This window comes from Dipodomys merriami, unplaced genomic scaffold (assembly GCF_024711535.1).
Source record: "Dipodomys merriami isolate MVZ:Mamm:240054 unplaced genomic scaffold, mDipMer1.0.p SCAF_82, whole genome shotgun sequence".
Classification (NCBI taxonomy): domain Eukaryota; kingdom Metazoa; phylum Chordata; class Mammalia; order Rodentia; family Heteromyidae; genus Dipodomys; species Dipodomys merriami.
The window spans coordinates 5,587,017-5,614,351 of NW_027206424.1; the positions used below are offsets into that span (position 1 = coordinate 5,587,017).

The following is a 27,335-nucleotide window of genomic DNA, read 5'->3' on the forward strand; positions in this document are numbered from 1 at the left end:
ACATACAGCCTTGCTCCCCCATCATGTGGAAGGAAGTTGAATTAACAGACCCTGTGCAGGTTCAAAACCAGTTCAAAACCTGAATTGCACATGGGGACATGAGACCCAGGTTAAAATGGGCAGGCACAGTGTCTGTCTCTAGACAGATGAATGGCTGTCTGGATGCAGGTCACACCTCACAAGAGGAAGTGCGACAGAAAACAGCAAGGTGGAAACCCCGTGTCCACAAGTCCAGTGCTTCCTCCAGCGAGCACAGTGCCCAGAGCCAGGCCAGGTGCACAACATGGGGCCTAGCTGCGCTGCTGAGGCAGGGGGCTCAGTGTGAGCCTGGCCTGGAAGATGCTCCAACAGATGCTCACCTCGCCTCTAGGTCCAAGATGAAGAACTCCAGCATGGGTTCCTGGTTGGGCCGTTCTTTCTGGAGGATTCTGAAGCCATCGATGAGTTTTTGATACAGGCAGCAAACCTGGGGGTGAGCAGGCACTGGCATGACCACATCATTCAGCGGGGCAGGGGCCAGAACACTGCCAGGGGCCAGAGCCTCCAGCCCAGGGGACAGAGCCCAGCTTAGAGGACAGAACCCAGCCCAGGGGACAGAGTCCAGCCCAGGGGACAGAGCCCAGCCCAGAGGACAGAGCCCAGCCCAGAGGACAGAGCCCAGCTTAGAGGACAGAGTCCAGCCCAGGGGACAGAGCCCAGCTTAGAGGACAGAGTCCAGCCCAGGGGACAGAGTCCAGCCCAGGGGACAGAGTCCAGCCCAGGGGACAGAGTCCAGACCAGAGGACAGAGTCCAGCCCAGAGGACAGAGCCAAGCCCAGGGGACAGAGCCCAGCTTAGAGGACAGAACCCAGCCCAGGGGACAGAGCCCAGCTTAGAGGACAGAACCCAGCCCAGAGGACAGAACCCAGCCCAGAGGACAGAACCCAGCCCAGAGGACAGAACCCAGCCCAGAGGACAGAACCCAGCCCAGGGGACAGAGCCCAGCTTAGAGGACAGAGCCCAGCCCAGAGGACAGAACCCAGCCCAGGGGACAGAGCCCAGCTTAGAGGACAGAGCCCAGCCCAGGGGACAGAGTCCAGACTAGGGGACAGAGCGCAGCCCAGAGGACAGAGCCCAGCCCAGGGGACAGAGCCCAGCTTAGAGGACAGAACCCAGCCCAGGGGACAGAGTCCAGCCCAGAGGACAGAGCCCAGCCCAGAGGACAGAGTCCAGACCAGAGGACAGAACCCAGCTTAGAGGACAGAACCCAGCCCAGGGGACAGAGCCCAGCCCAGAGGACAGAACCCAGCCCAGAGGACAGAACCCAGCCCAGAGGACAGAACCCAGCCCAGAGGACAGAACCCAGCTCAGGGGACAGAGTCCAGCCCAGAGGACAGAACCCAGCCCAGAGGACAGAACCCAGCCCAGAGGACAGAACCCAGCCCAGGGGACAGAGCCCAGCTTAGAGGACAGAGTCCAGCCCAGGGGACAGAGTCCAGCCCAGGGGACAGAGCCCAGCTCAGGGGACAGAGCCCAGCCCAGGGGACAGAACCCAGCCCAGGGGACAGAGCCCAGCCCAGGGGACAGAGCCCAGCCCAGGGGACAGAACCCAGCCCAGGGGACAGAGCCCAGCCCAGGGGACAGAACCCAGCCCAGGGGACAGAGCCCAGCCCAGGGGACAGAGCCCAGCCCAGGGGACAGAACCCAGCCCAGGGGACAGAGCCCAGCCCAGGGGACAGAACCCAGCCCAGGGGACAGAGCCCAGCTTAGAGGACAGAGTCCAGCCCAGGGGACAGAGTCCAGCCCAGGGGACAGAGCCCAGCCCAGGGGACAGAGCCCAGCCCAGAGGACAGAGCCCAGCCCAGGGGACAGAGCCCAGCCCAGGGGACAGAGTCCAGCCCAGGGGACAGAGCCCAGCTCAGGGGACAGAGCCCAGCCCAGAGGACAGAGCCCAGCCCAGGGGACAGAGCCCAGCCCAGGGGACAGAGCCCAGACCAGAGGACAGAGCCCAGCCCAGGGAACAGAGCCCAGCTCAGGGGACAGAGCCCAGCCCAGGGGACAGAGCCCAGCCCAGAGGACAGAGCCCAGCCCAGAGGACAGAGCCCAGCCCAGGGGACAGAGCCCAGCCCAGGGGATAGAGCCCAGCTTAGAGGACAAAGCCCAGCCCAGGGGACAGAGCCCAGCCCAGGGGACAGAGTCCAGCCCAGGGGACAGAGTCCAGCTTAGAGGACAGAGCCCAGCTTAGAGGACAGAGTCCAGCCCAAGGGACAGAGCCCAGCTTAGAGGACAGAGTCCAGCCCAGGGGACAGAGCCCAGCCCAGGGGACAGAGCCCAGCCCAGAGGACAGAGTCCAGCCCAGGGGACAGAGCCCAGCCCAGGGGACAGAGCCCAGCCCAGGGGACAGAGCCCAGCCCAGAGGACAGAGCCCAGCCCAAGGGACAGAGCCCAGCCCAGAGGACAGAGCCCAGCCCAGGGGACAGAGCCCAGCCCAGGGGACAGAGTCCAGCTTAGAGGACAGAGCCCAGCTTAGAGGACAGAGCCCAGCTCAGGGGACAGAGCCCAGCCCAGAGGACAGAGCCCAGCCCAGGGGACAGAACCCAGCCCAGGGGACAGAGCCCAGCCCGGGGGACAGAGCCCAGCCCAGGGGACAGAGCCCAGCCCAGGGGACAGAACCCAGACCAGGGGACAGAGCCCAGCCCAGGGGACAGAGCCCAGCCCAGGGGACAGAGTCGTCACTGTTCCCCTCAGCCCCTCTGCTCTCACCGAGACTACTTTCCCCATGTCTTCTGAAGACAGAATGGCCTCAGCCAGGGTCACGGTGGACGTGTACCAGAACTCCTCGCTTCCTCCCAGCTGCTGGGCCTTCTCGATCATCCTCCTCGCTCGTCCGTAGTTGTTCTCCTTGTTGGCCAGCTGCGCCAGGAGCAGCAGACACTGGGACTGTGCACACGTGTCTTCCAGGTCCTGGAAGTATATGGCAGACTGTGGATGTAGCAGGGACGAGGAGGTGGGGTGAGGGGCAGAGGCGAAGAGAGGAGGGTGGAGGGGGGCTCAGGGACTGCCTGGGCCTTGGGCCTTTTCCCCTGGTCCTGGGCTTCCCTGGCTGCTGAAGAAGGAGGCCCCCATCTTCTCCCAGGGGTGAAATCTACACACGCATCATTCCATCAGGGCCCTGCTTCATCCAGTGTCCCCGTGGGACCAGTGCCCACCACGGTGGAGAGTCCCTGGGGAGCTGCAGGTCCCCGCTCTTGCCCACCTCCCAGCAGCTTGCCCTCTGCCCTGCCCCAGGCCTGACAGCCCCTTCCCCAGTGCTGTGGACCGGTCTTACTGGCCACTGGAACTGGGTCAACAGGCCGTCTGGCTGGACTGCCAGGAACTGCCCAGGGGTGGGTGGAATTCTCTTCTGTGGAAGAGCATTTCTGACTTCTGGGCCATGCCAGCACAAGGCTCTAAGGTGGGTGACAAGAAGGCCCGGGGCAGAGGCCAAGGCCGGGGGACGGGTCCCCAGAAGCCAGGCCAGCTGTGGCCATGCTGGCCACCAGGGCCATGCTCCTGGGGGTGGGTCATGCGGGGTGGGTGTCTTCGGCCAGGAGGAGGATGAGGAGGGAGGCGTAGACCCAGGCAGGACTTGGCCTGGGCATGTGGGGCGGGTGTTAGTGCAGTCCTGGTGGAGAGGAGGGCACCAGGGGCCGCACTTCCAGACACCCACAGGAAATGCTCTTGAGTGAAAATCCCCACGGCCAGGAACTCCTCAACCCCACTGCCCAGGGCCCCACGGCCAGGGATGCTCCTGAACCCCACTGCCCAGGGCCCCACGGCCAGGGACACCTCCTCCTCAACCCCACTGCCCAGGGCCCCACGGCCAGGGACTCCTCAACCCCACTGCCCAGGGCCCCACGGCCAGGGACTCCTCAACCCCACTGCCCAGGGCCCCACGGCCAGGGACTCCTGAACCCCACTGCCCAGGGCCCCACGGCCAGGGACACCTCCTCCTCAACCCCACTGCCCAGGGCCCCACGGCCAGGGACTCCTCAACCCCACTGCCCAGGGCCCCACGGCCAGGGACTCCTGAACCCCACTGCCCAGGGCCCCACGGCCAGGGACACCTCCTCCTCAACCCCACTGCCCAGGGCCCCACGGCCAGGGACGCTCCTCCTGAACCCCACTGCCCAGGGCCCCACGGCCAGGGACACCTCCTCCTCAACCCCACTGCCCAGGGCCCCATGGCCAGGGACTCCTCAACCCCACTGCCCAGGGCCCCACGGCCAGGGACGCTCCTCCTCAACCCCACTGCCCAGGGCCCCACGGCCAGGGACGCTCCTCCTCAACCCCACTGCCCAGGGCTGGTGCACACCTGTTCTGTGGGGTTGTGGGTACCTGACCCCACTGTCCCTTCGTCTGTTCCTCCTGCCTGATGTCTGCCGCCCCTGTTCTCCCTACACTGGCGCCTGTGCGCACCCATCCTCAGGCCGGAACCCGACACACACCCGACTCCCACACCAGGGCCTGCACACAGCTGCCCCTGCGGAGGCCTGCTTGGCCCTCACACCTTCTGTGATGGCTGCACACCTGCCCTCCTGCCTGACGCCCGTGCTACCCCGCACACACCTCTCTCTAAAGCTGCACGTGTCTGTCTCATGCCGTGACACCCGCACGCACCTGTCCCCTGCCTGCAGCCTGCACACCGGCTCCTCTGCCAGACACAGGAATGCACCCTTCCTCTGTCTGACGCCTGCACACCCATGTCCCCTTCTGACGCCCACCCCTGCCTGCCCCTGTCCGGGTGGGGCATCTACAGCTGTCCCCCAGCAGGAGGAAGTCTGATCCACACAGGCTTTCGTGGTGTCACCGCATTTTCAAACCATTTTCTCTCCTGCAATGCTTCTGTAAAATGAGCCACAGGATGCCCATTTCTGGGCCTGGCCTGTCCCCGGTGCCGTCTGGTGGAGGTAGAGCCATGCATCTGCAGGAGGGCTGCAGAGGCGGGGGGCTGGCCCCCCTGAGGAGTGTAAACCACTTCATCCCCTCCAGGTTTCCCTCTGTGGGCCATCCCTGGGGAGGCGGAGCCCAGGACAGATGCTAGTCTGGAGCCTGGGGCCGTCTCTGAGAGGGGAGGTGGCGCCACGCATCTCAACCCCAGGCCAACGGCGGCTCCTGGCTGCTCAGGGTGGCACAGGGAGGAGCCACGGGGCTCTTCAGGTGGTCAAGTCCTGAGCAGCTACACAGGGCCCAGCAGACAGATGAATTCAAGCCCCCCCAGGGACTGAGCGGAGACCTGAATGGCCACAGATGCCGTGAGGCTCAGAGCTGAAGACACGTCAGAGGAAGGCCAAGATGGCAGCCTCAGTGGCCAGGATGGAGTCTGCCTCCTGGAGCAGCATCACAGGCTGCAGGAGACACCCCATGGGTCCCGAGCCCCCCCTCCACCTGCCAGAATTACATTGGGAAGCAAACAGGGAAGCAGGATATAACACCAACATCAAAAATGGCCACAAGCATTGGCACACTGGAACCAGAGACTCTATAATCAACACATTCGAGTAGAAAAGATAGGCAAGGGCTAGGAAGGGCAGACCTGCCAGAGAGGCCAGCCCTGCAGAAGGGCGTGAGGGGAGCGGCCTGCTGGCCAGGGCTGGGAGCTGCTTGCCTGGAAAGCCTGGTGGGCCTCAGACAGAAGCAGCCGCACAGGCTGGAACTGGTCCATGTCCAGTAGCACTTCAGCCTTGAGTGTCCACAGCAGGGGGTAGGAAGTCCCCTGCAGGCCCTTCCCAGTCTCTCCGTTTATCTCCAAAATCTGCAAGACAGCGGTGAGTGTTCAGCCACCTGCCTGTGCTCCGTGGCAGGCGCTGGCCAAGGCCCAGACGCCCCTCTGAAGCCTGCATATTGCCCACGGTGCCCTTCTCTACTCATCTGCTGCTGCCGGGGCCTCGGGAAGGCCGGGACCTGGGTGGACAGCCGGGGCCTCGGGAAGGCCGGGACCTGGGTGGACAGCCGGGGCCTCGGGAAGGCCGGGACCTGGGTGGACAGCCGGGGCCTCGGGAAGGCCGGGACCTGGGTGGACAGCCGGGGCCTCGGGAAGGCCGGGACCTGGGTGGACAGCCGGGGCCTCGGGAAGGCCGGCCCTTGGTGGACAGCCGGGGCCTCGGGAAGGCCGGGACCTGGGTGGACAGCCGGGGCCTCGGGAAGGCCGGGACCTGGGTGGACAGCCAGGACACATAAATTTCATCTCCCCTGGGGGACTTCCAGGGCCCCGGGCAGCTTGGCGAGGCCCCTGGGTTTGCCACAGCCTACACTGACTGCACACAGCAAGTCAGTGTTAGCACGCAGCCAGGTCCCTGAAGCTGTGGCTGTCAACTCTGTGTCTTGGCAGTGTGGGCTTACCTTGTCTTGGGCTATCAGTGGCTTTATCTCCACTGGCTTCCCAGTAGGGACTGGTGCTGGCGACCCCAGCAAACTGGACATATTTTCTTCTACTATGGGCTCCTTGATCTTCTCCTTTTTAGATGCAATCTCTTTTCTGCAGCTATGGTAAATGAAATAGACAACATGCAGCAGAGCAGAGCCAGTGGCCACTGGTGATCAGCTGTGGACGCACGCATGCTCTCCTGTTTACAAAGACTGAACACAGCTGGGCTCTGGTACAGCTCTCTCTTTGGAACTATCTGGCACACTGACTCAAACTCCACACACCAAAGCAAAACTCCCACAGTGGCCCAGAGCCCAGCAGCCCTACGAGCGCCTAGAGGGCTCCGTTTCAGCGGCCATCATCTGGGAGTCAGCCCCCCCACAGCCCCCCCAAGTGCTCAGATAATATCCACCAGGGAGCAGGAAAAGGCAGCCAGGCCTATGGCTTCAGTGGCCATGTTTCTAGAACTTCTCTGAGGAGGTCAGTCTCCACACTTGTAGAACCATTCCAAGGAGGTCAGTCTCCACACTTCTAGAAGCTCTCTGAGGATATCAGCCCACACTTCTGGAACCATTCGGAAGATATCAGTCTCAATTTCAAGCACCTCTCCTTTGAGGTCAGCTTCTACACTTCTAGAAGCTCTCTGAGGATGTCAGTCTTCTCACTTCTAGAAGCTCTCTGAGGATATGTCTTCACACCACTAGAACCTCTTTGAAGAGGTCAGCCTCCACACTTCTAACCTTTCCTTGGAGGTCAGTCTCTACAGCTCTGGAACCTTCTCTTTGGAGGTCAGCCTCTACATTTATAGAAGTTCTCTGAGGATATCAGTCTCCAAACCTCCAGAACCTCTGCTTGGAGGTCAGCCTCCATACTTTCAGAATCTCCACACCTCCGGAACCTCTCTGAGGATATTAGTCTCCACATCCCAGCGCCCCTCTGGGGAGGTCCATGTCTACACCTCCGGAACCGTTCTGGGCGGGTTGGTCTCCAGGCTGTCCTGCCACACCAGGACACTTGGCACCCGGGTCACATTCAAGCAAGGGCTGGGCAAACGCACCATGATGCTCACAATTATGAGCACAATGGTGTAGAGCACCTGAAATCCCAGCTTCTAGGGAGGCAGAGACAGGCGGTGACAGCTGGGTGAGGTGATAAATGCCTATAATCTCAGCCTTCACTCCCAGACTAAGCAAAAATTCAACCTCAAAAAACAACTAAAAGCCAAAGGAGAGAGGGCTCACGTGGCAGAGTTCCTACCCGGCAAGGGAGGACAAGCCCTGAGCTCAGGCCCACACTTCTCACCACGTTGATCAGAGAAAAATCTACAAGGAGAGTGCATTTTTATCTCCTGAGGAAAAGGTATAGAAGGGCACACACCAAACCTCGAATGGCAGCTGCTGCCCAATGATGAGTGACAACATTTACCTCTTCCTTATCTATACTTTCCAAGCTCGGTACAGTGAAATACATCATCTGTGTAATAAGAAAAACTTAAGCCACCTGGCAGAAACACATAGAAATAGACCTGTGTATAACTGCAGCACAGACATCCTCCCAGCGGTCTCTAAATCTAAATCACAATTTCTACAAAAATGATCATCAAGCAGTTGGATTGTTAAGCAGACTGATCCTTGCTCACCTCAAGCACCTGAGTGGCGCCAGTGAACCATGTGCACCTCTCACCCAGGACCAGAGGGCCAGGCTGCCCCAGGGTGGCCCCCGCCTGCCCTCCCTCCCCTCCCACCCTCCTCTCCACCCTGCGTGAGCAGGGCAGATGAGTGAGACCCAGCCCTCCTCTGTTTCTCCCCTGCCCGGAGGCTCCCTGCCAGACGGGGGCCCAGGGCAGGGCTGGGCCAGATGACTAGAGCTGCCCAGACCAGCCTTCGCCTGCCTGGAAGGAGAGCTCTCTGCCCAGGAGTGGTGCTGCCAGCCGAAAAGAGTCAGACGCACCTGGCCTGCTCGGTGTCCCCGATGTACATCTGCCCAACGACCTCTTCATGGTAGGCAGCGGCGTCACGAAGCCGCAGGTCAGAGCAGACCTGGGCCAGCCTGAGGGGAGGGTGACAGGGGCGTCACCGGGCGTCAGCCAGGAAGCGACTGTACAGACTGGAGTTTGTAAATGGAGAGAGAGCTGGGCACCCTTTCAAAGCTAAGCAGACGTTCTAGGTAAAGAGAGCAGGTGCTGTAGCAAAGTTCAGGGAGAAAGATTTAAAGTCGTCCACTGGTATATTTTATTTACTGCGCCATCTCTGTTCTCAGGTGGGTTCAGCAGGAAAGGCCAGGCCCAAAGTGGGGCGGAACCCGGACAGTGTCCAGCAGAGATCTCTGCCCGTGTTGGACATGACTTCAGCCTCACAGAAAGGTCCCATGTCCCCCAGGGTGCGCCCTGCCGCTCCCCTCCCCCTCCTGGCTCTTCCCCTGAGCTGCCTCAGGGCGGCACCAACCTCAGGTGGTAGAGGTTTGCGAGGCTCTTGCTCTCCACCACGGCGTTCGCAATGAGGACCCCCAGCTGCAGGAGGGGGATGGTGAGCTCATGGAGGAACATCTTCTTCAGGGCCTTCACCAACTGGTCCAGATAGTACAGCGTGTATGTCTGCAGAAACACAGCAGGTGTGCCGGGTCACAGGTCGAAGGGAGGAAGGCTGGCCTCAACACTGTGCCAGCACACAGCACGCCTTCGGCTGGTGTCTGTGGCACAAAGGGAGGATGTGCCATCTTTCTTTTCTCCCACATTGATAGATTTCATTTTGCCACGTGCAAAGATATGAAATCACCACACATGAGAGCAGTGAAAGTCTTCCCAAGAGAAATGCCGTTACCTGTCTGTTCAACAAATTCACAGGTATCTTTCTTTTTCTCTTTCCACAAGACTGCTGATCAATCAAAAACAGAGCTTTTGTGTACACATACAACTGCTTTAAGACTTGGGGCACAGGAGAGCTAAGTGTCTGTGATGTTGGACTGAGCTTGCCAAAGCACTGTTCATCTATAGGAAGCAAGAGGGGCTGCGAGAACATGCGAATGTTTTCACCCAGGAACCACTCAGAAGGCCATTCCAGTTAAGGTCCAGCTACATGGTGGTCACAGGCAGCCAAGGCTGAGCCGCTCTGGCTGGCTGGGGGTGTGAGCTGAGGTGGTACTCCAGGGGAAGCCTGTGCACCGTTCAGGAGGAAAGTATGACAGACCGCCAGGAAGTACGCTTTCGTTCTTTTAAGGACACGAGAAAGCATAAACAACAAAGCAAAAGATCGCTGGCAGTATCAAAAACGAGCCATCTCTACTCACAGAAGACCTATCAGTAGAGAGAAAGGCAAAAGCAGAGTAACTGCGGTTAACTTGATTGTCCTAGGACTCTCCCCGTAACAGATTCGATATTCAGAGACGCAGAGAGCTTCATAGGCCATGGGGACGCTGTGGGCAGGCACTTCACAAAAATGCATGTCCAGTGCCCAGGATGCTGGCCGCGGCCCAACGCCACCCAGGCAGGGCTGTCCACCTGGGCCACGGGTCGGGAAGCCGAGCAGTTCTGCCTGCACAGGGGTGGGTCACTCCCCAGAGACCACCTGTCACTCTACCACTGCTGCTGGGCTCTGCCTAGAAGGCATATCTTCCAGGAACGGCCCAGAGACATGCAGACTCCAGGGCTCAAGGACTCTGCTCACAGGCAAGCAGACAGGTAGGCGAGGCCCGACCTCTGCTGCAGATGCTTGAGCAATGAGGAAGGGGGCTCCTGGGCACCGGGGACCCCCAGACTGAGTGAAAGAAGCCAAACCAACCGTCAGGAACAAGTGGTGAGTTGAACCTGATCCCCAAGTACGGGACCACCCAGTGCCCAGCCCCTGTGGTGAAGGTTCTGAGGGGCAGGGGCCCCATGGCAGAGGCGGCGAGGGGCTGGCCCTCCCTGCTGGCGGCCTGGTTGTGGATGCGTTCGGGGGATGGGATGGGGTACATGGACACGATTGCGCGGGGCGCTGGGTCCTGGAGGCCTCTCTGGTGACATTAGGGTGGGACAGGCGTGGCGGTGGGGGTGGCGGCGGGCCTCAGGCAGGGGCCGGCCCCACATCTCCTCACCGGCTTCTGGAAGCTGCTTGCGTTCACCGTGAAGTCGCTGTCGTCCTGCCTGAGCACCGTCAGCAGCTCCTCGGGGCAGCTGTAGGAGGCCCATTCCTCAGTGCTGCTCGGTAACTCTTCGGGCCTCTTGTTAGCCAGGACCTGCGTCTGCAAGGTGGAGAAACCGCGGTGTGCCCAGGCTGCCGGGCAGGGCGGGGGTGGTCCTGGGCCACGCACCCTGGCCCTCTCTCTGGGCCCTCGGGGCACACAGCTTGGGCGGGCGGGGCTCAGGGCCCACTCCAAGGTCCTGTGACTTAGTGGAGCGCCCTGCCGGCTCTGCCTCTGGGAGTCGGGCCAACACGCAGTTTCTAGACTTGCTTTGCAGGGGAGGAGCTAATGTTTGATGATGAAATAATCTCATGGATGTTCGAGAAGCTTTGGAATATGAGGAAAGTGGTTTGCTCCCCCCCAGGATCCCAGCCCCCACCCTGGCACACCGAGACCCAAATTCAGCTGGCCAAGCAGGGCCACTGAGCTGCGCCATGTGTGCAGAGTGCACGCCAGTCCACTGAGCCGCCCGCGTGTGCATGTCCACACCAGTCCACTGAGCCACCCACGTGTGCATGTCCACGCCAGTCCACTGAGCCACTCACGTGTGCACGTCCCAACCCAGTCCACTGAGCTGCCCGCGTGTGCATGTCCACGCCAGTCCACTGAGCCGCCCGCGTGTGCACGTCCACGCCAGTCCACTGAGTCACCCGCATGTGCACGTCCACGCCAGTCCACTGAGCCGCCCGTGTGTGCACATCCACGCCAGTCCACTGAGCCACCCACGTGTGCACATCCACGCCAGTGCACTGAGCCACCCACGTGTGCACGTCCACGCCAGTCCACTGAGCCACCCACGTGTGCACGTCCACGCCAGTCCACTGAGCCGCCCGTGTGTGCACATCCATGCCAGTCCACTGAGCCGCCCGTGTGTGCACATCCACGCCAGTCCACTGAGCCACCCACGTGTGCACATCCCAACCCAGTCCACTGAGTCGCCCGCGTGTGCACGTCCACACCAGTCCACTGAGCCACCTGCATGTGCATGTCCACGCCAGTCCACTGAGCCACCTGCATGTGCACGTCCATGCCAGTCCAGAGCCGCCCGCATGTGCACGTCCCAACCCAGTCCACTGAGCCACCCGCGTGTGCACGCCCACGCCAGTCCACTGAGCCACCCACGTGTGCACGTCCACGCCAGTCCACTGAGCCACCCGCGTGTGCACGCCCATGCCAGTCCACTGAGCCGCCCGTGTATGCAGAGCGCATGCCAGTCCACTGAGCCACCCGTGTATGCAGAGCGCATGCCAGTCCACTGAGCCGCCCACGTGTGCACGTCCACGCCAGTCCACTGAGCCGCCCACGTGTGCACGTCCACGCCAGTCCACTGAGCCACCCATGTGTGCACGTCCATGCCAGTCCACTGAGCCGCCCACGTGTGCACGCCCACGCCAGTCCACTGAGCCACCTGCATGTGCACGTCCACGCCAGTCCACTGAGCTGCCCATGTGTGCACGCCCACGCCAGTCCACTGAGCCACCCGTGTATGCAGAGCGCATGCCAGTCCACTGAGCCGCCTGCGTGTGCACGTCCATGCCAGTCCACTGAGCCGCCCGCGTATGCAGAGCACACGCCAGTCCACTGAGCCGCCCGTGTGTGCAGAGCGCATGCCAGGGGACCACTGCAGGCTTGGGCTGCCAGTGAGATCACTGCCTTCGGCTGTGAGGCAAGGAATGGATTGTAAGGACCCCCAGCCTGAATGCAAGTGGTCTAAATAGGGAAGAAGGGGTTTCAGACATAGGCCGTACAGCCTCACCCTCTGCTGCCCACTGCCCACTGCCCACTGCCCACTGCCCTCAGGACTGAGTACCTGCTTGCTCTCTCTCCATTTCTCCTTCTCTTTCTCCTTTTCCTTCTCCTTTTCCTTCTCCTTCTCCTCCTTTCCCTTTTCTTTCTCCTTCTCTTTACTTTTCTCCTTCTCTTTCTCTTTGCCTTTCTCCTTCTCTTTTTTAGGCAAAAGTATTTGTGAACTGGTCGCTGCTACAGACTTTTCTGGAATTAATTGTCCTCCTTTTGACAGAGTGATCTGAGAAAGAATGGTATTCACGTTGACAGCATTCAGACAGACCCCGTGCCAGTCCTCCCTGCCCTCCAGGGAGCTCCCAGGTCCCAGGGCTTTGCCGTTCCCTGGAGAACAGGGCGGTCTGCCCAGTGCCTGGGGCCACGACCCTGCCTACAAGCACATGGGTGGACTTGAGGCAGGACACTCGGTGTACGTGTGGTCCTTGGAGACATCTGGAGTTGACTCTCAGCTGAGGTCCTCAGTTACAACTGAGGTCCCCACCATCCGGGCTTCTTGCTGGCAGGCCTGTTTTCTTCGTGGCTCTGGGACTTGGGGCCAGGCCTGGGTTGGGCGGCCCTAGGTAGGGTCCTGGAGGGGCAGGCACAGTTCATCCTCTGCTACAGGCTGGGCCTGCACACGGTGGTGGGTTCCCGCAGCTGAGAACTTCCCCTTAGCCTGTACTGTAGCCGGCCTGTGCTCATGGACGCTGCACAGGGGCTGGACGGAGGCACAGGCTCGGGCCCCACAGGGAGAGGATGGGAGGGGAGGGGAGGGGAGTAGGCAGGTCCACTGCACAGGGAGTCTGAGCTGGTCAGGACTGCAGACAGAAGACTCACAACAGCTGCTGAGCATTGTGTATGTGGGCCTCCAATGGGCAGATTGGATACTGCTACAACAATGATGCTGGGATGGGTCTAGGGGAGCACCAGAGGCTCCATTGAGGACTCAGGGTGTGGAAGGGTGGAAAACGTGGACAGAGATGTGAGGACACAGGGTGTGGAAGAGTGGAAAACGTGGACAGAGCTCTGAGGACACAGAGTGTGGCAGGTGAGGAAACGTGGACAGAGATGTGAGGACACAGAGTGTGGAAGAGTGGAAAACGTGGACAGAGATGTGAGGACACAGAGTGTGGCGGGTGAGAAAACATGGACAGAGCTCTGAGGACTCAGGGTGTGGAAGGGTGGAAAACATGGACAGAGCTCTGAGGACACAGAGTGTGGCGGGTGAGGAAACGTGGACAGAGCTCTGAGGACACAGAGTATGGAAGGGTGGAAAACGTGGACAGAGCTCTGAAGACAGAGTGTGGCAGGGTGGGAAAATGTGGACAGAGCTCTGAGGACACAGGGTGTGGAAGGGTGGGAAAATGTGGACAGAGATGTGAGGACAACAGGGTGTGGCGGGTGATGAAACATGGACTGAGATGTGAGGACACAGAGTGTGGCAGGTGAGGAAACGTGGACAGTGTGGCGGGTGAGGAAATGTGGACAGTGTGGCAGGTGAGGAAACGTGGACAGTGTGGCAGGTGAGGAAACGTGGACAGTGTGGCAGGTGAGGAAACGTGGACAGTGTGGCAGGTGAGTAAACGTGGACAGTGTGGCGGGTGAGAAAACGTGGACAGTGTGGAAGGTGAGGAAACGTGGACAGTGTGGCGGGTGAGAAAACGTGGACAGTGTGGAAGGTGAGGAAACGTGGACAGTGTGGAAGGTGAGGAAACGTGGACAGTGTGGAGGGTGAGAAAACGTGGACAGCGTGGAAGGTGAGGAAACATGGACAGTGTGGAAGGTGAGGAAACGTGGACAGTGTGGTGGGTGAGGAAACGTGGACAGCGTGGAAGGTGAGGAAACGTGGACAGTGTGGAGGGTGAGGAAACGTGGACAGCGTGGAAGGTGAGGAAATGTGGACAGTGTGGCGGGTGAGGAAACGTGGACAGTGTGGAAGGTGAGGAAACGTGGACAGTGTGGCGGGTGAGGAAATGTGGACAGCGTGGTGGGTGAGGAAACGTGGACAGTGTGGTGGGTAAGGAAACGTGGATAGCGTGGCGGGTGAGAAAACGTGGACAGTGTGGAAGGTGAGGAAACATGGACAGTGTGGAGGGTGAGGAAACGTGGACAGTGTGGAAGGTGAGGAAACATGGACAGTGTGGAAGGTGAGGAAACGTGGACAGTGTGGAAGGTGAGGAAATGTGGACAGTGTGGAGGTGAGGAAACGTGGACAGTGTGGCAGGTGAGGAAACGTGGACAGCGTGGTGGGTGAGGAAACGTGGACAGTGTGGTGGGTGAGGAAACGTGGACAGTGTGGAAGGTGAGGAAACATGGACAGTGTGGCGGGTGAGAAAACGTGGACAGTGTGGAGGGTGAGGAAATGTGGACAGTGTGGCAGATGAGGAAACGTGGACAGTGTGGCGGGTGAGAAAACGTGGACAGTGTGGAAGGTGAGGAAATGTGGACAGTGTGGCGGGTGAGAAAACGTGGACAGTGTGGAGTGTGAGGAAACGTGGACAGTGTGGAAGGTGAGGAAACGTGGACAGTGTGGCGGGTGAGAAAACGTGGACAGTGTGGAAGGTGAGGAAATGTGGACAGTGTGGCGGGTGAGAAAACGTGGACAGTGTGGAGGGTGAGGAAACGTGGACAGTGTGGAGGGTGAGGCAACGTGGACAGTGTGGAAGGTGAGGCAACGTGGACAGTGTGGAGGGTGAGGCAACGTGGACCGAGTGTTTCGGGAAGCTGAAAAGGAGGAAAGCACAGGGAGAGAGCTTGCCTATGTCCTGCAGGTATTTTGCTGTGAGCATGGGGAGCAGCAGCTGTGGTGGCTCAGGCTGCAATCCGGCCTGTTGGGATGCAGAGGCAGGGCGTGAGGCCAGCCTTGGCACGGCCAGTGCAAAGGCCTAGTTCAGGAACAACATTTAAAAACCCACGGTCGCATGTTTGCCTAGGAAGGAGGTGGCACTGGGTTTAATCCCCAGTTCTGCCGACAACTACAAGAAGAAAGGAGAGGAAGGAGGGAGGAAGGGAAGAGGGAGGAAAGAGACAAGAGGACGGGAGGAAATGAAGCTCATCAGACGAGGTTCTGGTTACTGCCATCTTCCGCAGGGGCAGCGGTGCGGCCCCGTGGTTTCTGGCCCAGGGCCTGCTGGGCGCGCGGGTGGCCTCACCTTCCAGATGTGCCTGAAAAAGGTGAAGGCCATGAGGCAGTCGTTCTGGTAGTTGGCAGAGCTGGGCGTCAGCATCAGGGCCCGCAGGATGTGCACGCGCGCCAGGAGCTCCAGCTGCCGCATGCTCTGCAACTGCTCCAAGGAGAGGGTCGCGGGGCTCTGGTCCTGCGCCTCCGACCCCTCCACGTGGGTGCCAGCAGCCTTGTTCTCCCCTGTGCACAGAGGGGCCTGAGGCTCAGGGAGGGCTGGGCTGGGGTGCCCGGTGGCCGCAGGCCCTCCTCTCCCGCGTGGTGACCTGGCCGCCCTGCCCTGCCCTGCCCTCTGACGGGGCTGTTAGCCTCACCCCAAGTGTCCTCACTTTTCTCCCTGGTTCTGGGAGACAAGAAGCCTGACCCTCTGGGAAGAGCCAGGCTGCCAGCCCAGGCCGGGCCGGGGAGCGGGGGGTGCCTGGCGGGTGTGTCTCAGGAGGCTCCAGCTGTGACTTGCTGGACATGTGGGCTGGCTGCCAGCTGGGCAGGTCTTCCCTGCTGCTCTTGCATGCAGATGGAGGCTGGCACTTTCCCGGCCCTTCCTCTTTCCTGATTCTTGATATTGAAGCCCAGGACAGAGGGGTCCTCCAGCAGAGGGCATGCGTGCCGGCCAGGGCCAGTTGCCCACGCGCGGCTGCGTGGACCCCAGGCCACAGGGCTCATCCACCCTTCCGAGCGAGACTGTATGGAGTGCCTGGCTGTCCAAATCTCCCCTCTGTGGAACGACCCAGTACCCCAGACCTCCTGAGGACTCCGGACCCAGTCCTGAGCAGAGTGCTGCAGGGCCCCGGAGTCCCAATCCACACAGCTCCCCCTGCACAAGGGACTGGGGGCTCTGAGAAGGCCCTCTGTCCATCCTGATGGCGCCGGACCGGCCAGCACCACCTGGGCCAGAGGTCACCTCCATGGGCCTCAGCTCTTCTTCTAGGGCCATTGTGGGTGGACCTGCGGGATGGCCGTGGGAGCCACGGTCACTGTGGGTGGACCTGCGGGATGGCCGTGGAAGCCACGGTCACTGTGGGTGGACCTGCGGGATGGCCGTGGGAGCCATGGTCACTGTGGGTGGGTCTGCGGGATGGCCGTGGGAGCCATGGTCACTGTGGGTGGATCTGCGGGATGGCCGTGGGAGCCATGGTCACTGTGGGTGGACCTGCGGGATGGCCGTGGAAGCCATGGTCACTGTGGGTGGACCTGCGGGATGGCCGTGGGAGCCATGGTCACTGTGGGTGGACCTGCGGGATGGCCGTGGGAGGCATGGTCACTGGGTGGACCTGCGGGAAGGTTGTGGGAGCCATGGTCACTGTGGGTGGACCTGCGGGATGGCCGTGGGAGCCACGGTCACTGTGGGTGGACCTGCGGGATGGCCGTGGGAGCCATGGTCACTGTGGGTGGACCTGCGGGATGGCCGTGGGAGCCACGGTCACTGTGGGTGGACCTGCGGGATGGCCGTGGGAGCCATGGTCACTGTGGGTGGACCTGCGGGATGGCCATGGGAGCCATGGTCACTGTGGGTGGACCTGCGGGATGGCCATGGGAGGCATGGTCATCTGCACTCCCCAGGGCCGCCTTTGAGGCCCAGGGTGACTGTGGTGTCAGGGATGCCCCAGCCTTCTGCCAGCCTCTCCTTCCACGAGGTCCCAGCGGCCCATGCTCAGGATGCAGCAGCCAGGCCCCAGCAGCCTGGCTTGCTGCTCAGCCCAAGGTGCCTGCAGCCTGCCGGCTGGTGGGTGGTGGCAGGCTGGCCGGAACCTTCCAAGTGTCCCAGCTTCTGCTGGGAGCACACTTTATTGCTTACAAGGCCACAGGCCAGGATCACAATAACCAGGTCTGTGGCACCCGCAGGGCATGGTGGACCAGGACCGTGGCACCCGCAGGGCATGGTGGACCAGGACCGTGGCACCCGCAGGGCATGGTGGACCAGGACCGTGGTACCCCTCAGGGTGTGGTGACCAGGACCATGGCACCCGCAGGGCATAGTGGACCAGGACCGTGGCACCCGCAGGGCATGGTGGACCAGGACCGTGGCACCCGCAGGGCATGGTGGACCAGGACCGTGGTACCCCTCAGGGTGTGGTGACCAGGACCATGGCACCCGCAGGGCATAGTGGACCAGGACCGTGGCACCCGCAGGGCGTGGTGGACCAGGATCGTGGTACCCCTCAGGGTGTGGTGACCAGGACCATGGCACCCGCAGGGCATAATGGACCAGGACCGTGGCACCCGCAGGGCGTGGTGGACCAGGATCGTGGTACCCACAGGGCATGGTGTACCAGGACCGTGGCACCCTGCAGACTGTGGTGTACCAGGACCGTGGCACCCGCAGGGCATGGTGTACTAGGACCGTGGTACCCGCAGGGCATGGTGGACCAGGACCGTGGCACCCGCAGGGCATGGTGGACCAGGACCGTGGCACCCGCAGGGCATGGTGGACCAGGACCGTGGCACCCGCAGGGCATGGTGTACCAGGACCATGGCACCCCGCAGACTGTGGTGACCAGGACCATGGCACCCGCAGGGTGTGGTGGACCAGGACCGTGGGCCCCTGTGGGGTATGGAATTGGGGTGGGGGTGCTGGGTCCTCACTTTCCAACTCCGGCTCCGGCTCTGATGTGTCTTGGGTGGATGTCATGGCCAGCAAGAGCCCAATTGCCCACGTGAGTTTGGCGATGATTTCTTCAAGAGGAAACTGCCTGAGGTACAGCCACTCGCTGAACTCCAGGATGTAGTCCACCTTCTGCTGGTTGCTCTCTGGCCTCTAATAGAATACACCAGAAAGGCACCGTGATGGCACTTCACTGACCAGGGCAGCGCTGAGGGCCAGCACCAATCCTCCCAGGGCACCAAGTGGTCCCTTGGCTCCTGTCACCCACCGTCACCATGGGGGCATGCCCACAGGCTCTTCTTGGCGCTCGGCTGCCTTGTGCCTTTGCCCAGGCTCTCCTGGCCCTGGCCAGCCCCTGACCCCAGTGAGTCCCCTCTCTGCCTGGATCAGCAAGTCTGCCCTGCCCTGTCCAGGGCCGGCTGAGCACAGACCTGCAGGGCCTGGATGGCGTTTTGGTAGCAGGTGAGCTCTCCCAGGATGCTCTTGGAGTTCACGGCGAGGCGGTGCCACATGTGTGCCAAGTAGTCTTCACTCTCATCCTTGAACTTCTGAATCTCCATGGTGAAATTCTGCCCAAGTTTGGCCTTCACAATGACCATGTGTTTGAAAATCAAGCTGAAGAAAAGTGAGTCAATGCCTGAACTGCATGTCCACACCTGCACGTGCACACATGTGTGTGTGTGTGCACGCACGCACACACACACACACACACACCTGCATGGAGAGGACTGCGTGGCCAGCAGATAAGCTACAGAGGAAAGGGGGCGGTGTGTGTGTGGGGGGTGAGGTGTGTGTGTGTGAGAGATGAGGTGTGTGTGTGTATGAGGTGTGTGTGTGTATGAGGTGTGTGTGGGGGTGAGGTGTGTGTTGGGGGGGTGAGGTGAGAGAGGGGGTGAAGTGTGTGTGTATGAGGTGTGTGTGGGGGGTGAGGTGTGTGTGTGTGAGAGATGAGGTGTGTGTGTGTATGAGGTGTGTGTGTGTATGAGGTGTGTGTGGGGGGGTGAGGTGTGTGTGTGTGAGAGATGAGGTGTGTGTGTGTATGAGGTGTGTGGGGGGTGAGGTGTGTGTGTATGAGGTGTGTGGGGGGTGAGGTGTGTATGAGGTGTGTGGGGGTGAGGTGTGTGTGTGTATGAGGTGTGTGTGTATGAGGTGTGTGTGTATGAGGTGTGTGGGGGTGAGGTGTGTGTGTGTATGAGGTGTGTGTGTATGAGGTGTGTGTGGGGTGAGGTGTGTGTGTATGAGGTGTGTGTGGGTGAGGTGTGTGTGTGTATGAGGTGTGTGGGGGTGAGGTGTGTGTGTGTATGAGGTGTGTGTGGGGTGAGGTGTGTGTGTATGAGGTGTGTGTGGGTGAGGTGTGTGTGTGTATGAGGTGTGTGGGGGTGAGGTGTGTGTGTGTATGAGGTGTGTGTGGGTGAGGTGTGTGTGTGTATGAGGTGTGTGGGGGTGAGGTGTGTGTGTATGAGGTGTGTGGGGGGTGAGGTGTGTATGAGGTGTGTGGGGGTGAGGTGTGTGTGTATGAGGTGTGTGTGTGGGGTGAGGTGTGTGTGTGTATGAGGTGGGTGTGGGGGTGAGGTGTGTGTGTGTATGAGGTGTGTGTGGGGTGAGGTGTGTGTGTGTATGAGGTGGGTGTGGGGGTGAGGTGTGTGTGTGTATGAGGTGTGTGTGTGTGAGGTGTGTGTGTGTGTGAGATGAGGTGTGTGTATATGAGGTGTGGGGGGTGAGGTGTGTGTGTGAGGTGTGGGGGGATGAGGTGTGTGTGTGAGAGGTGTGTGGGGGATGAGGTGTGTGTGTATGTGAGAAGTGTGGGGGGATGAGGTGTGTGTGTGTGTGTGTGTGTGTGTGTGTGTGGAGAGGATGAGGTGTGTGTGTGTGGAGATGAGGTCTGTGTGGGGATGGGGATGTGGGGTGAGGTGTGTGTGTGTGGAGAGGTTGAGGTGTGTGTTTGTGTGAATGAGGTGTGTGTGTGTATGTGTATGTGTGTGAGGTGTGTGTGGGGGGATGAGGTCTGTGTGGGGATGGGGATGTGGGGTGAGGTGTGTGGGGGGGATGAGGTGTGTGGGTGGATGAGGTGTGTGTGTGTGTGTGTGTGGAGAGGATGAGGTGTGTGGGGGGATGAGGTCTGTGTGGGGGATGGGGGATGAGGTGTGTGTGTGGGGGATGGGGATGGGGGATGAGGTGTGGGGGGGATGGGATGGGGGATGAGGTGTGTGTGTGTGGAGAGTGTGAGGTGTGGGGGGGATGGGGATGGGGGATGAGGTGTGTGTGTGGGGGATGGGGATGGGGATGAGGTGTGGGGGGGATGGGGATGGGGGATGAGGTGTGTGTGTGTGGAGAGTGTGAGGTGTGGGGGGGATGGGGATGGGGGATGAGGTGTGTGGGGGGGATGGGGATGGGGGATGAGGTGTGTGTGTGGGGGATGGGGATGGGGGATGGGGATGGGGGATGAGGTGTGTGTGGGGGATGGGGATGGGGGATGAGGTGTGTGTGTGGGGGATGGGGATGGGGGATGAGGTGTGTGTGTGGGGGATGGGGATGGGGGATGAGGTGTGTGTGTGGGGGATGGGGATGGGGGATGAGGTGTGTGTGTGTGGAGAGTGTGAGGTGTGGGGGGGATGGGGATGGGGGATGAGGTGTGTGTGGGGGATGGGGATGGGGGATGAGGTGTGTGTGGGGGGGATGGGGATGGGGGATGAGGTGTGTGTGTGGGGGATGGGGATGGGGGATGAGGTGTGTGTGTGTGGAGAGTGTGAGGTGTGGGGGGGATGGGGATGGGGGATGAGGTGTATGTGTGGGGGATGGGGATGGGGGATGAGGTGTGTGTGGGGGGGGATGGGGATGGAGGATGAGGTGTATGTGTGGGGGATGGGGATGGGGGATGAGGTGTGTGTGGGGGGATAGGGATGGGGGATGAGGTGTGGGGGGGGATGGGGATGGGGGATGAGGTGTGTGGGGGGGATGGGGATGGGGGATGAGGTGTGGGGGGTGGGGATGGGGATGGGGGATGAGGTGTATGTGTGGGGGATGGGGATGGGGGATGGGGATGGGGGATGAGGTGTTTGTGGGGGATGGGGATGGGGGATGAGGTGTATGTGTGGGGGATGGGGATGGGGGATGGGGATGGGGGATGAGGTGTGTGGGGGGGATGGGGATGGGGGATGAGGTGTGGGGGATGAGGTGTGTGTGTGGGGGATGGGGATGGGGGATGGGGATGGGGGATGAGGTGTGGGGGATGAGGTGTGTGTGGGGGATGGGGATGGGGGATGGGGATGGGGGATGAGGTGTGTGTGGGGGGTGGGGATGGGGGATGAGGTGTGTGTGGGGGATGGGGATGGGGGATGAGGTGTGGGGGGTGGGGATGGGGATGGGGGATGAGGTGTATGTGTGGGGGATGGGGATGGGGGATGGGGATGGGGGATGAGGTGTTTGTGGGGGATGGGGATGGGGGATGAGGTGTGTGTGTGGGGGATGGGGATGGGGGATGAGGTGTGTATGTGGGGGATGGGGATGGGGGATGAGGTGTGTGTGTGTGGAGAGTGTGAGGTGTGGGGGGGATGGGGATGGGGGATGAGGTGTATGTGTGGGGGATGGGGATGGGGGATGAGGTGTGTGGGGGGGGATGGGGATGGGGGATGAGGTGTATGTGTGGGGGATGGGGATGGGGGATGAGGTGTGTGTGGGGGGATAGGGATGGGGGATGAGGTGTGGGGGGGGATGGGGATGGGGGATGAGGTGTGTGTGGGGGATGGGGATGGGGGATGAGGTGTGGGGGGTGGGGATGGGGATGGGGGATGAGGTGTATGTGTGGGGGATGGGGATGGGGGATGGGGATGGGGGATGAGGTGTTTGTGGGGGATGGGGATGGGGGATGAGGTGTATGTGTGGGGGATGGGGATGGGGATGGGGGATGAGGTGTGTGGGGGGGATGGGGATGGGGGATGAGGTGTGGGGGATGAGGTGTGTGTGTGGGGGATGGGGATGGGGGATGGGGATGGGGGATGGGGATGGGGGATGAGGTGTGTGTGGGGGGTGGGGATGGGGGATGAGGTGTGTGTGGGGGGTGGGGATGGGGGATGAGGTGTGTGTGGGGGGTGGGGATGGGGGATGAGGTGTGTGTGGGGGGTGGGGGGTGGGGATGGGGGATGAGGTGTGTGTGTGGGGTGGGGATGGGGGATGAGGTGTGTGTGGGGGGTGGGGATGGGGGATGAGGTGTGTGTGGGGGGTGGGGATGGGGGATGAGGTGTGTGTGGGGGGTGGGGATGGGGGATGAGGTGTGTGTGTGGGGTGGGGATGGGGGATGAGGTGTGTGTGTGGGGGGTGGGGATGGGGGATGAGGTGTGTGTGTGGGGGGTGGGGATGGGGGATGAGGTGTGTGTGGGGGGTGGGGATGGGGGATGAGGTGTGTGTGGGGGGTGGGGATGGGGGATGAGGTGTGTGTGGGGGATGAGGTGTGGGGGATGAGGTGTGTGTGGGGGGTGGGGATGGGGGATGAGGTGTGTGGGGGGGGTGGGGATGGGGGATGAGGTGTGTGTGGGGGGGGTGGGGATGGGGAATCAGGGCACTCACAGGCGGTGGGCCGTCCGGGGGAGTATCTGCACGGCCTCATCCAGCACCCTGAGGCCCCCCTCCCAGTCCTCCTTGTCGGCATGACTGTGGAAGAGGAGGCCGTAGAGCGCTGCGCGGAGGGAGAGGTCATCCTCCGCCCCTGGGGACAGAGCAGGAGGGGTGGGGCTGGGCGGCTGGCTCCTTGCTTACTACCTGACGCTCTCTGACCTCTGAACTCCTGAGACCCCCCACCCCCTGCAGTCTTGGATCTGAGCCTGCTACCCAAGAGGTGTAAGGCAGGCACTTGTCCTGCAGGCCAGGCCAGGCGGCTCCCTGCCTGCAGCCTGTCTGACGGAACCGCCCCTGTTGCCAGGGCCCCTGGCGCCCTCCTCCCCACCAGCTCCAACAGGCCCTCAGGCATGGGGTAAAGGCCAGTAGGGGGTGGGTGTCTGCTCCGGAAGTGCCGGGCACCAGTGCTCAGGTACGGCACGGATGACATCGCACACACTGCTGTCGCTGGCATGCGTCCTGGGTTAATGACACTGGGCAGCTCCAGCGGCTCTGCTCGGCTCCATGGTCTGCACGAACCTGCCCTCTTAGCCCTGGACCCCCCTCCCCCCCCACGCCTAGGCCCTGGCCTGGCTTCCCACACCACTATCGGCAGCACGCTCAGCAGCCCTCTGCTGTGCACACAGACATGGAAATCAGATGCCGTCTGAGGCACACAGGACAGACCCTGTCTGAGGTATATAGGACAGACGTCATCTGAGGTAGAGGACAGATGCCATCGGAGTTAGAAAGAACAGACACTGTTTGAGTTAGAGAGGACAGATGCCATCTGAGGCAAAGAGGACAGACACCGTCTGGGGCACAGAGGACAGACGCCGTCTGAGGCAGAGGACAGACTGGCTGAGCCAGGCTGTTCTCCCTTTCCAAGGGTGTGCTTGGCGTGTCCTGCCTGGGCTGTGGTCCCTGCGGCGTGCTTGGCGTGTCCTGCCTGGGCTGTGGTCCCTGCGGTGTGCTAGGCGTGTCCTGCCTGGGCTGTGGTCCCTGTGGTGTGCTCGGCGTGTCCTGCCTGGGCTGTGGTCCCTGCGGTGTGCTCGGCGTGTCCTGCCTGTGGTCCCTGTGGTGTGCTCGGCGTGTCCTGCCTGTGGTCCCTGTGGTGTGCTCGGCGTGTCCTGCCTGGGCTGTGGTCCCTGCTGTGTGCTTGGCGTGTCCTGCCTGGGCTGTGGTCCCTGTGGTGTGCTCGGCGTGTCCTGCCTGTGCTGTGGTCCCTGCGGTGTGCTCGGCGTGTCCTGCCTGTGCTGTGGTCCCTGCGGTGTGCTCAGCGTGTCCTGCCTGGGCTGTGGTCCCTGTGGTGTGCTCGGCGTGTCCTGCCTGGGCTGTGGTCCCTGCCGTGTGCTCGGCGTGTCCTGCCTGGGCTGTGGTCCCTGCGGTGTGCTCGGCGTGTCCTGCCTGGGCTGTGGTCCCTGCGGTGTGCTCGGCGTGTCCTGCCTGTGGTCCCTGCGGTGTGCTCGGCGTGTCCTGCCTGGGCTGTGGTCCCTGCGGCGTGCTCGGCGTGTCCTGCCTGTGGTCCCTGTGGTGTGCTCGGCGTGTCCTGCCTGGGCTGTGGTCCCTGCGGTGTGCTCGGCGTGTCCTGCCTGGGCTGTGGTGGCTGCGGTGTGCTCGGCGTGTCCTGCCTGGGCTGTGGTGTGCTCGGCGTGTCCTGCCTGGGCTGTGGTCCCTGCGGTGTGCTCGGTGTGTCCTGCCTGTGGTCCCTGCGGTGTGCTCGGCGTGTCCTGCCTGTGGTCCCTGCGGTGTGCTCGGCGTGTCCTGCCTGTGCTGTGGTCCCTGCCGTGTGCTCGGCGTGTCCTGCCTGGGCTGTGGTCCCTGCCGTGTGCTCGGCGTGTCCTGCCTGTGGTCCCTGTGGTGTGCTCGGCGTGTCCTGCCTGGGCTGTGGTCCCTGCGGTGTGCTCGGTGTGTCCTGCCTGTGGTCCCTGCGGTGTGCTCGGCGTGTCCTGCCTGTGGTCCCTGCGGCGTGCTCGGCGTGTCCTGCCTGTGGTCCCTGCGGCGTGCTCGGCGTGTCCTGCCTGTGGTCCCTGTGGTGTGCTCGGCGTGTCCTGCCTGGGCTGTGGTCTCAGCCACTGCAGGGAGGTGTAGCTGCTCCTGTCCTTGGTCATTGGACATTCGGGAAGGCCTTGTGTAGGGGGAGTCTGGGGTCCAGCCCGGCCTCAGGGTGACGGCCGGACTGCAGGAACAGGTCTGAGCTGAGCTGGGCTGAGCCGGAGCCCCTGCTTGCAGTGACCAGCACAGGGCCTTGCTGCCTGGGCGTCAAGGGCTGCAGCCAGACAGGATGTGCGGTCCCAGTCTGACTGGAAATCCGTCCGCTTTCTATCCTCAGCAAGTTTTAACTGTTTTACTTGAAAGTAAGCCTCGTCCCTCCCAACTCTGCTTTCTGATCCAGGGCTTTGGATAGCATGTCAGTCCTGAGGCCATCCCCAGAACTGTTTTGCTGAAAGCTAGCACTCTGCCACTTGAGCCACAGCTCCATTTCCGGCTTTTTTGGTGGTTAATTGAGGATAAGAGCGTCATGGACTTTCCTGTTTAGGCTGGCTTTGAACCATGGTCCTCAGATCTCAGCCTCCTGGGTAGTTAGGATGACAGGTGTGAGCTACTGGCGACCAGTTCCGATGCATTTTTTTTTTTTTTTAACAGTTAACCTATCTAAAGTTCGTTTTGAGGAGTGGACTGCAGCATGGATTCAAGCCCTGCATGTCTGTATCAGCAGGCAGTCTACCGTGCCCCTGTCCCCTGGGCGGAGGGGGGGAGGATGGGCTGGGGACTCTGCCTGGGGCCCAGGCTCTGCCTGCTGTATTGGAGCCCGCGGGGGCCTGCCTTGACTCTCAGGGCCAGTGGGACTCGGAGGGCTCCGGGTCAGCAGGCGGGCTGCTTTCCACAGAACGATGACCGGCCCGGTGAAAGTGAACGTGGTGGTCAGGGTTCTCGTGCTGCTAGGTTCCTGTGGCTCCCCTCCCCCCAAGTGTACCTCAATGTCCTCGTTAGGGATAGAAAGCCAGCTTCAATAGAAACATGTGTCTGTGCACACACCAGGAGAGCTGCCCTGGGCTCTGCCCCGGAGGGGCCCGGCACGGGCCGTCCCCCGTGCGGCTGGTCTACACACAGAAGCACCTGTGGGAGCGCGCGCGCGGGTGTCCTGAGAGGCGGCCCTCACAGCCCCCGGACCTTGTGGCCCTGCCGGCCCTGCAGCCACCAACCTGGCAGAAAGTTGCCTTCAGCCCCAGAGCCGGCCTGGAAGTCAGCTGTGGGCCACTGGTGCAGGAGCAGGGTCCTCCCTTTGTCCTGAGCGAGAGCCACAGCAGCTTGTCAGAGGCCCAGGGTCCCGTCACCCTGCGGCCTCTCCTGTCTAATGACCCACAGGATTACAGCAATGCGACCGGAATGCCAAGTCACAAAAGTGAGCTTGCATTCCACCCCCGAGAACAGGCTCCAGGCCCTGGGGCAGCGCACACGGTGCCGTGGGTCAGGACTGTGCAAGGCCCGGCCCCCCGGGTTCACAGGAGACACTGCACAGCAAGCGTGTCCATTAACCCTCCAGGCACAGGACAGGGGAGGAAGGGAAGAAGAAAGGCTGGAGAAGACAAGCAGAGCTGAGACGGAAAAGCAGCCAGGAACTCCTACTGTTGAAAAGCTGGTTCAAGGGGGCAGGACAGGACAGTCTCTGACCAGGGCAGCGAGGTCAGTGGTCAGCACTGTGGTCAGCCGGAGCCCCTGCCCTGCCGGGATCTGGGAGGTTCTACCACCAGCAGGTGTGTGCCTGAGCACACAGTCCCCCAGGGAGAGGCCCGAGGCATCCCTGCGGGTTGGGGCGTACCGGCTTCTGGGCCTCCGTCTTGTTGATGATGCTGATCACCCTCTGGACAGACGCCCGGGCCTTCTTCCTGTTGGCTGCCGAGGACAGGAGCGGGAGCCAGGTGTTCCAGTAGTGTCTGGCCGCCAGCATCACCAGAGCGCTGCTGCCTGCCAGGCCTCCAAACCTGCAAGGACACTCCCGATCAGCGGGGACCCGGGCCCAGGCCGCTGGGGCCGCCAAGCCACACGGTGCCCCGGACGCAGCAGCGGCTGGACGCACAGTGAGTGACGAGGTCGGGTAGCACTGCCAGAGAGGATCGTGGGCGGGGCCTGCTGAGCCTTGCCCACACTCTGCTTCCCACGCAGGCCCCGCCTCCCTTCTCAGGCCAAGGCCTGGCCCCCTCCCCACAGGGTCCACCTCCCCCCCCCCCCCCGCCAGGCCCTGGCTGCAGCCCGCAGAGCCTCTGCACTGTGTTCGCCGCCCAGCCACGCACTTGGCACTCTCCACAAAGGCCCTGGCTGCGGCCAGCCGCAGCTGCTTCCGTCCTTTCAGATTCTCCATGATGCTCCGGCCCTGTATGCAGGAGGCCGTGCACAGCATCTCAGCCACCAGCGGCACATCCACCCTGCAGGGCAGAGGACGGCTTAGAGGAGTGCAGCAGAGCACACACTCGCATGCACACACACGCACATGCATGTGCAGACAAATGCACATGCACACACGCACACCCCCCAGAGGAGAAAAGTAGAGCTTGCTGGCCTGCAAGGTGCACACACAGATGGCGGCCCTCCCCCAGCCCGTCCCAGGCCTGGGCTGGCCACATGTGCCCCCATGG

The 27,335-nt window shown here is 61.8% G+C and overlaps 1 protein-coding gene across 1 annotated transcript in view; it reads right to left on the minus strand.

Moving 5' to 3' along the window:
- Cfap46 (cilia and flagella associated protein 46) overlaps positions 1 to 27,335 on the minus strand; it is a 92,468-nt gene that overhangs the window by 23,499 nt on the left and 41,634 nt on the right. Inside the window, exons 23-37 of the mRNA XM_070011425.1 lie at positions 26,994 to 27,125; positions 26,522 to 26,684; positions 25,905 to 25,989; positions 22,672 to 22,810; positions 18,540 to 18,723; positions 18,090 to 18,261; positions 15,478 to 15,689; positions 12,354 to 12,569; positions 10,457 to 10,603; positions 8,830 to 8,978; positions 8,336 to 8,434; positions 6,361 to 6,502; positions 5,627 to 5,773; positions 2,743 to 2,943; positions 360 to 466 (exon numbers count right to left, since the gene is read on the minus strand). Coding sequence (XP_069867526.1) covers positions 360 to 466; positions 2,743 to 2,943; positions 5,627 to 5,773; positions 6,361 to 6,502; positions 8,336 to 8,434; positions 8,830 to 8,978; positions 10,457 to 10,603; positions 12,354 to 12,569; positions 15,478 to 15,689; positions 18,090 to 18,261; positions 18,540 to 18,723; positions 22,672 to 22,810; positions 25,905 to 25,989; positions 26,522 to 26,684; positions 26,994 to 27,125 — 2,295 coding nt within the window. The remainder of the gene's footprint in view (positions 1 to 359; positions 467 to 2,742; positions 2,944 to 5,626; positions 5,774 to 6,360; positions 6,503 to 8,335; positions 8,435 to 8,829; positions 8,979 to 10,456; positions 10,604 to 12,353; positions 12,570 to 15,477; positions 15,690 to 18,089; positions 18,262 to 18,539; positions 18,724 to 22,671; positions 22,811 to 25,904; positions 25,990 to 26,521; positions 26,685 to 26,993; positions 27,126 to 27,335) is intronic.